General features: G+C 57.9%; 2 protein-coding genes across 7 annotated transcripts in view; both read left to right on the forward strand.

Moving 5' to 3' along the window:
- LRRC43 (leucine rich repeat containing 43) overlaps positions 1-8,359 on the forward strand; it is a 298,822-nt gene that overhangs the window by 10,095 nt on the left and 280,368 nt on the right. Inside the window, exons 9-13 of one of the 3 annotated variants that reach the window (XM_082698425.1) lie at positions 20-178; positions 282-467; positions 796-832; positions 954-998; positions 2,978-4,039. In XM_082698425.1, the coding sequence (XP_082554551.1) occupies positions 20-178; positions 282-467; positions 796-832; positions 954-998; positions 2,978-3,048 (498 nt within the window). In that variant the 3' untranslated portion in view covers positions 3,049-4,039. Of the gene's footprint in view, positions 1-19; positions 179-281; positions 468-795; positions 833-953; positions 999-2,977; positions 4,040-4,378; positions 4,535-8,359 lie in introns of those variants that run through there. The other 2 variants (XM_082698424.1, XM_082698426.1) reach the window with 2 other exon arrangements.
- On the forward strand, positions 4,521-8,328 carry B3GNT4 (UDP-GlcNAc:betaGal beta-1,3-N-acetylglucosaminyltransferase 4). 4 transcript variants are annotated; one of them, XM_082698536.1, is made up of 2 exons: positions 4,521-4,606; positions 7,103-8,328. In XM_082698536.1, exon 2 carries the CDS (start codon positions 7,111-7,113, stop codon positions 8,182-8,184), a length of 1,074 nt encoding a protein of 357 aa, XP_082554662.1. In that variant the 5' UTR covers positions 4,521-4,606; positions 7,103-7,110; the 3' UTR covers positions 8,185-8,328. The 4 variants fall into 4 exon arrangements, with proteins under 4 accessions (XP_082554662.1, XP_082554663.1, XP_082554661.1 ...); XM_082698537.1 differs by lacking the exon at positions 4,521-4,606 and adding an exon at positions 4,697-4,776; XM_082698535.1 differs by lacking the exon at positions 4,521-4,606 and adding an exon at positions 6,777-6,887.

An 8,359-nucleotide genomic window follows, 5' to 3' on the forward strand; every position in this document is an offset into this window, starting at 1 on the left:
CCACCTCGCTGTCCCCCAGATTCTCTCCTGGCCTGCAGTGCCTTCAGCTGTCGACGCTGTGTTGTCTTCCAAGAGCGGAAAAGGGGAGAAGGACAAGAAGGGGCAGAAGGACAAAGACAAGAAGGCAAAGGACCGGAAAGACCAGGCTGGGAAAGCAGAGAAAGAGACGGTGCCGAAGGTGCGGCCGGGCTGCCCGGTGCTCGGGGCCGTTGCGGTGGCCGGGGGCGCTCTGGGCACGGTCCCTGCCAGGCCCCATTCACTCTCCCCGCCTCTGCCCCCAGGAGCAGAAGGCGTCCAAGAAGAAGGAGCTTCCTAAGGAGCTCCGGCAGGACCCGCCCATCCTGCGGGTGCTGGGCAGCGGCTTGGTGGCCTTGGAGCCCCTGCTGGTGGGGGAGCCACTGGTGTTCGAAGTGTGCAACTTCGGGGTGATCCGCACCTTGGAAACGGACAACCTGATCGCCCTCAGGGTAGGGGGGGGCCCTGCCACACCCCTCCCCACCGAAACAGTGCTGGGCCGGGAAGGGCTATGCAGGCCTCTGAGCCTCCTCTGGAAGGCCCCGTGTGGGCAGGCCCTGGGGAGGCACGGGGGTGGGGGGGGAGGAAGAGGGGGGCCTCCACCCCGGCCTGCAGCTGTACCCAGCTCCCAGCTCTCTGGAGCAGCCCTCTTAGGTGTGAGGAGCCCCGCCAGGGGGCGGGTCAGGTCCCCTCCTTCCTGGGCCTGGGGGGGGGGAATCTGCAGCCCCCCCTCCCCAGCATCCCCCAACTCCAATAAGCCTCTCCCGTTCTTTCTCTCAGGATGCAAAGAAGAACAAGAACAAGAAAGCTAAAAAAGGTAAGAGCTAATGATGGCCGCGGAGAGCGGGGAATGTTTCCTGAGGACCTTAGTCTGTCCCCTGTGATCACAGGCCACAGCCCGGGGGGGCTTGTAAACAACAGACATTTATTTCTGGCAGCTCCGGAGCCAAGGAAGTCCAAGACCAAGGTGCCAGCGTCGCTAGGTAAGGGCCCACTTCGTGACAGCCCCTTCTCGATGCGTCCTCATGTGGTGGGAGGGGCTCGGGGACTCGCTGGTGCTCCTTCTGTAAGGATCCTGATCCCATTCTCGAGGCTCTACCCTCATGACCTTGTCACCGCCCAGGGCTCCCCTAAGACCGTCGCTTCTGGGGGTCAGGATTTCAACATGTAAATTTTGCAGAGACACAAACATTCAGACCATAGCAGGACCTGGGGAAGGAGCAGCCTGATTTGGGGCCAAAGAAATGGAAGGACCGAGAATCGTATCTCCTGGGCAGCAGGAGGGCCCGACCCACCCTAAGGACCCAACCCTCCATCTTTCCTGTGTCCCTGAGACAGGAGCAGCCAGCTGTGGATCGGGGCCGGAGAGGGACCTGGGGTAGGAGGCAGGCGAGGTGGGAGGGGGCTGGGTTGGGCCTGGCCCGGGGGTCCTTCGGGCTTGGCAATCTGGGGCCTGTTTCAGGACATTGGCCGTCTTTGCATTCTTTAAAGTCCTAGAACCCCTAGTCCCCAGCATAGTAGGCTATCAACATGGGTTGACTCAATGAATCAGCTCATAGGTGGTATTTAAAACCATGAAAATATGTGTACTTACGTTGACAGAGAAGAGGAAAGGATTGAGCCCAGCCCCCCGGGGGACCACTACAAAATTTGAGCAGGAGGGGACAAGACCTGGAAGGATCACATTTAACCATGTCCTAAAACAAAACTCAAAGATACTGAAAGGAATGCAAAACTACCCCCCAAGTTGGGGCGCCTGGGTAGCTCAGTCTGTTAGGCATCAGACTCTTGATTTCAGCTCAGGTCATGGTCCTCAGGGCTATGAGATAGAGCCCCACTCTGTGCTCTGTGCTCAGCGTGAAGTCTGCTGAAGATTCTCTTTCTCCCTTTCCCTCTGCCCCTCCCCCAACTCACATGCTCTCTCTCTCTCTCTCTCTCTTTCCAAAATAAGTAAAAGCTTAAAAAAGAAAAAAGTGCCCAAGGTAAAATTCACATCTACCATCCAGCAAAAAAACTACCACACTTGCAAAAAAAAAAATTTAATATATAAGGGGAATTTATCAACCGTAACTGACTCAGAAATGACTTATGTGTTAGAATTAGGAGATAAGGACATTGAAGCAGTTATTATAATTATGTTCCATATATCTAAAAAGCTAAAGGGAAGATGGTGGTGTGTAACAGTACGGACTATAAACTAAACTTTTAGGGATGAAAACAACCATGTCCCATCAGAAATACATTCATTGGGATTAATGGCATATTAGATAATTCAGAAAAAAGGATAAGTAAACTGGAAGCAGTAGAAACGACCCGCAATTAAACTCATAAAAATGGCTGGAAAAAAATGAACAGAGCATCCGTGTTTTGAGACAAATTCAAGGAACTGATGTCCTTCTAGTTGGAGTCCCTAAAGGAGAGAGGGGTAGGTAGAAAGCATATCTGAAGAAGTAATTGCTAAACTATTTCCAAGTTAGATGGAAATTATAAATACACCAATCCAAAAAGTTCAGTGAACTCAAAACTCAAGAAGCATGAAGAAAACTAAGGCAAACTACATAGTAATAAAACTGCTTAAAATCATTGATAAAGACAGAGGAACAAAGATAAAGACAACAGCAGTCTTATCACCGGGAAAATGCCAAACAGAAGACAGTGAAAGAATTCTTAAACACTCAAAGAAAAATAACTGCCAACTTAAAATTCTTTTTTAAAAAATATTTTATTTATTTATTTGACAGAGGTCACAGTAGGCAAAGAGGCAGAGAGAGAGAGAGGAGGAAGCAGACTCTCAGCCGAGTAGAGAGCCTGACATGGGGCTCGATCCCAGGACCCTGAGAGCATGACCTGAGCTGAAGGCAGAGGCTTAACCCACTGAGCCACTCAGGCACCCCTCAACTTAAAATTCTTTACCCAACAAAAATATCTTCCATAAACAAATGTGAACCAAACACTTTTCTAGACCTACAAATGCTGAAAGAAAGTATCACCAGCATACTTCTATTACAAGAAATGTTCAAAGAAGTCCTGTAAATGGAAGAAAATACTAGATGGATCCGAATCTGCACAAAGAATTCAAGAGCCCTGGAAATGCTAACTGTGGTTAAATATAGAGACTCCTTTCTTATTATTTAGCTATGTTTAAATGATTGTTCATTGTTTCATGGAAAGATGCACTGCAGTGCCTACACCACCAGTAGAATGTAAGGATAGCAGAGACGAAGGGTGGGAGTAAGGAAGGGACAGCAGTGCATCACTGCATCACCATCAGGCTCCTATTTCTGTGTGAAGTGTCCTCTCCCCTGAATATGGAAACTCAAAGGACCTAGAATAGCCAAAACAACTTTGAAAAAGAACAAAGGACACACACCAATGGACTTCAGGAAGGACCCACGCAGATTTACGATCAAGCCACCGGGTTAAGATGGTCTTAATTTTTTTTACACCTCTGTAAATCCTTTTATTGTCTGGCTTAATTGACAGTTGCATTGAAATAGCTGCATCTGCCGCTAATCTCTTGTGTTGCAGTGTTGGAAATGGATGGAGAAAACCCATTCTCATGGATGTGTAATTGGAAAAGGGAATATTTTAATAGACTTTCAAATAATGATATTTTTCTTTGATAGTATGTCAAATTTGACAACTAGTAGTTTTTTAAAGGCTGTTGCAGAGTGAAAACAATATATATGAATGCATTTTTGGTAGTCAGTTATGTTAAAATCCATTCATTGGTCTGCATTGCCTTTTTTTTTTCCCCATTGCATTTTGAAGGGCTGTCTTACTCATGCACAATCTGTAACATCAGGCATTGGTTATTTGTAGAATACTGGTTCACTGAGTATGCAGATCTTTCAACTGTTGACACATTTCATTATACATCATCCAAAAATCATGTTCCGCACCTATATCATTAGAAGAGTCTTTGAGGACTGGGAAACTGTTAACGCTCATGGTGGTAGATCCAGTATTTCAAAATTCTAATTTCTACTGGAAAGCTCAAATGTTATAAATTCATCAAAATGCGTTCCGTTGTCTTCCCTGAAATGCCAGACTTCATGCGCTGTTTAGAAAATAGCTGCCAAACAGTCACGTCGGAGCAACCGCGGTTAGGGTTCTGCCAGGTGAGGACGGCGCTCCCAGGCCCGGGCAGCGGCTCGCCCTGCAGCGCGCACAGCTGCGCCCGGCAGATGACGGCCTCATGACAGGTGGCCCCACGGCTCCTCCCTGCGGGGAAGGGGCTGGGATCTCGGACTCGCAAACCGCGCTGCCCCTGGGCTTGGAGGACGGCTCTGCCGGTCCAGGGCGGCCGAGGGGCAGCCGGCACGTCTCTCGGGACTCACACACGCGTGTTTTTATTTCTCAGAGAAGAATAAGCCTGCGGTTCACACGGACGACGGCGACTACCGGCCGCAGCCCCTGACGGTGGAGGTGCAGGTGCAGCTGAACCAGTACCGCTCGGCCGAGGAGGCGCTCCGGGAGATGTCCCTGTAGCGCGCGGGATTAAAGGCTGTTCTGACGACCGCGGCTCCGCGTGCGTGTGCCCGGGAGCGGGGCACCGGCTGGGGGCGCCCGGCGGCCTCTCCGCCCGCAGGTGCGCCGCGTGTGCGCGAAGCCGCGTGGGGGAGGGGTCCCGCGGCGCCCCGGAGCCCCGCCCCTCCCGGAGCCCCGCCCCAGCCGGGCGGGCCGGGCGAGGCTAGAGCTCGGGTCCCGGCTCCGCGGCGCGAGCTCCTCGCCTGTCCGTGGCTCGGCGTCCCGGCTCCGGTAGGTCCGCGGGGGGCGGGCTGAGCGGGCCCGGGGCCGCGGCTGCGGGGGGCAGGCGTGTCTCCCCGTGCGGGAGGGGCCCGTGCCTCCGCACCGCCCGCGCACCCGCGAGGACGCTGGGTCTGGCGGCGCGGGCGGGGGTCGTCTCCGCGTCTCCCCGCGGGAGGCCGTCGGGGCCCGGCGGCCTCCTGCTGCCCCTCGGCTTGTGTCCGCCGCGGGGGCCCCGCTCCGTGCTCCGCCGACCCCGCCGGCCTTCGGCCCCCCAGCAGCCGGCTAGAGGCCGTCGGGAGGAGTGAACTAGCCCTTGGCAGTTCCCCTTATTGAAGCGTGTCGGGACCTGGAGCTCCCAGGGCCGAGACGGCTGTCGCCCCAGAGACACCAGCAGACCCTCAGGACTCGGCGCCGCTCTCGCAGGGGGGTCGTGCCCTCGCTGAAGCCCAGGCGCGGTTAAGAACCGGGCTCTTGGGGGCTCCCAGTACTGGGGACCTGCGCTGGGCAGGTACCGAACTGGGACTCGCAGCAGTGTGTGGGCCGGGGAGCCGGGGGTGGGGGGACGGCCCCGGGCCACACGTGGGGTGGGGGGCGCGGGGGCGCGCAGCGGGAGCTCCGGAGCCAAACCGCCGGCCCTGCGCCCCCCTCCGCCGCGGTGCGGGCCCGGGACTCCCCGCCCACAGCTGCAGGTCCTCCGGCTCGCTGCTCCGCGGCCGCCGCGCGCGTCCCAGCTGCGGCGTGGGGCCGGGGCCGGGGCCGGGGCCGGGGCCGGGGCCGCGGCCGCGCGCGTCTCCTCGCCGTCTCCGCTCCCTTCTCCCTGCCCTAATCCTTCATCTCAGCCGCAGCGGGAGGAACCTTTCCAGCGCTGTGACTTCTGCCGCCGCCTCTGCTAAATCCTCCAGCGGGTCCCTGCTGGGGTTACAGTAAACCCGAGCTGCCCCGCGCCCCTCGCCCTGGCCTTTAACGCCTGCCTTCCCAGGCCGGTGCTCCCCGGCCCTCCCCTCCCGGCGCTTCGGCCTCCTGCCCGCAGAGGCGGCTCCCCTCCCCCTCCTCCAGGAGCCTCGCTGAACGCCGCCGGCCACCCTTTCCCCGCGTCTCTGCGGTTGGGTCGCTTCGTTCAGAGCTTTCGGACCCACCACGGGCTGGAATCCTCCCGTCGCGGAAGGCCCTCGCGCTGCTTTCATGTCTCTGCACCGTCTGAAGTTCGGATTGGTTTTGTTTTGGTTTCTCTCCTCCACGTCCCTGGCAGCTGGAAGAGATGCTTTTGTCCGGGTGGCAGCAGGGTGACCGGGATGGGGCAACTGCGGGTGGACTGGGTGGAAGCAGAGGCCTGTTGGACAAGGACCACATGGCGGTGGAGGTGAAGGGAAGGGGCTGGAGGCCTGGCTTTGCCGCCCTTGATCTTGGGCAGTGTCCCCCACTAGCTTCTGCTTCTGGGCCTTCCCTCTGGACTGTGGGGTCCTTGCTGGGAGAAGCAGAGCTGCGAGAGGCGTGACTCGGGGCCCCGGCCACAGGGGAGCAGCCCGCACAGGCCTCCGGCTTTCCTACTTGCTTTCATGCCCTTGTGTGCGAGGGGTTTGTTCTTAAACCCCCTCTTAAGTGACTCCTCCAAGAAACTGGTGGGAAAGAAGAAACTTCTTTCCAGAAGCTGCAGGAAGAAACTTGAGGCGGATGTGAAGGGTTTGTCCTGTGGTTGCCTTTCCCTGGAGGAGCAAGCTTTGTAAGGGCCACGCCCGGGGCTGTCCTCTCTGGGAGACCCCGCGCAGGGCCTGCCACCAACGGATCAGACCGCACACTTTTGGGGCAGGGCGATGGTTTTAGAGTCGAGGGCCCTGAATGTGGGGTTTTGTGCTTAGAATGAATCTGACTGGAAACTGAACTAGCTGTGTGCCGTTTTCACTGTAAGATGCTCGAGTTTTCTGGGAAATGAGGAAAGTGCTCATGGTGCCTCAGGTTTCTGATGTTTTATTTTTTTAAGTTAATATAAGTGATCCTGACACCCAGTGTAGGGCCCGCACTCACCACCCCAAGATCGAGTCCTGTGCGCTCTTCCCACTGAACCCACCGGGTGCCCCAGGGTGCCTCGGTTTCAAAGCAGCTGCAAGTCCTTTGGGGAGAAGGTGCGCGAGAGCCCCCCGATGCCCACAGAAGGCAAGGGCTGGCGGAGCGGGTGTGCTTGGCCTGTCCCCTGGGAGAGGGACTCTGGAAAGAGCCAAAGGACTGGCTGGGAAGAGGAAGTCGAAGACGGCCAGCAGGAACTTGGCTGCTGGGTGGCGGGCCGGGGAGGCAGAGGCCGGGCGGGGGCTGCGGCCGCTCACGCGCTCTCTCCCCGCAGGCCCTGCCATGTCCCGCCGGCTGGGCTGGCCTGTCCTGTACAGCCTGGCGGCGCTGCTGCTCGGCTGCCTGCTCTTCCTGAAGAAGGAGGCCAAGCCGGTGGGGGGCTCCGCGGCCCGCCAGCCTTTCTGGGCTCCCGCAGGGCCCCGCCGCAGCCAGTGTCCCCCCAACCACACGGTGGCTAACGTCTCCCTGTCCTTGCCTAGCCGTCACCGCCTCTTCCTGACCTATCGTCACTGCCGCAACTTCTCCATCTTGCTGGAGCCTTCGCGCTGTGCCGAGGACACCTTCCTGCTCCTGGCCATCAAGTCGCAGCCTGGCCACGTGGAGCGGCGCGCGGCCATCCGCAGCACGTGGGGCCGCGTGGGGGACCGGGCTCGGGGCCGGCGGCTGAAGCTGGTGTTCCTCCTGGGGGTGGCGGGCCCTGCGCCCCCCGCCCAGCTGCTGGCCTACGAGAGTCGGGAGTTCGATGACATCCTGCAGTGGGACTTTGCGGAGGACTTCTTCAACCTGACCCTCAAGGAGCTGCACCTGCAGCGCTGGGTGGCGGGTGCCTGTCCTCACGCCCACTTCATGCTAAAGGGAGACGACGACGTCTTCGTCCATGTCCCCAATGTGCTGGAGTTCCTGGATGGCTGGGACCCAGCCCGGGACCTCCTGGTGGGAGACGTGATCCGCCAGGCCCTGCCCAACAGGAACACCAAGGTCAAGTACTTCATACCCCCATCCATGTACCGGGCCCGCCACTACCCGCCCTACGCCGGGGGTGGGGGATATGTCATGTCTAGAGCCACCGTGCGGCGCCTCCAAGCGGCCGTGGAAGAGGCCGAACTCTTCCCCATCGACGACGTGTTCGTGGGAATGTGCCTGAGGAAGCTGGGCGTGAGCCCCACGCACCACGCTGGCTTTAAGACATTTGGAATACGGCGGCCCCTGGACCCCCTAGACCCCTGCCTGTACCGAGGGCTCCTCCTGGTGCACCGCCTCAGCCCCCTGGAGATGTGGACCATGTGGGCGCTGGTGACAGATGAGGGGCTCAGGTGTGCAGCGGCCCCCTTGCGTCCGCTCCGGGGGGCGGGCTGAGTGGGGAGAGCCCGCGCGGATTCCTGATCCTCCCCTCATGACGACAAACTGAGAACCGTGCCCCTTACCCTGAGGGTCTATAGGAAATGCTAACCTCGCTTTTGTACCCCCCCACCTTGCTCTGATTAAAAACACCGAAACCTCGCTTCACCTGTACCAAGTTTGGCTCAGCGAA

Source organism: Mustela nivalis (assembly GCF_964662115.1).
Source record: "Mustela nivalis genome assembly, chromosome: 14".
Taxonomy (NCBI): Eukaryota; Metazoa; Chordata; class Mammalia; order Carnivora; family Mustelidae; genus Mustela; species Mustela nivalis.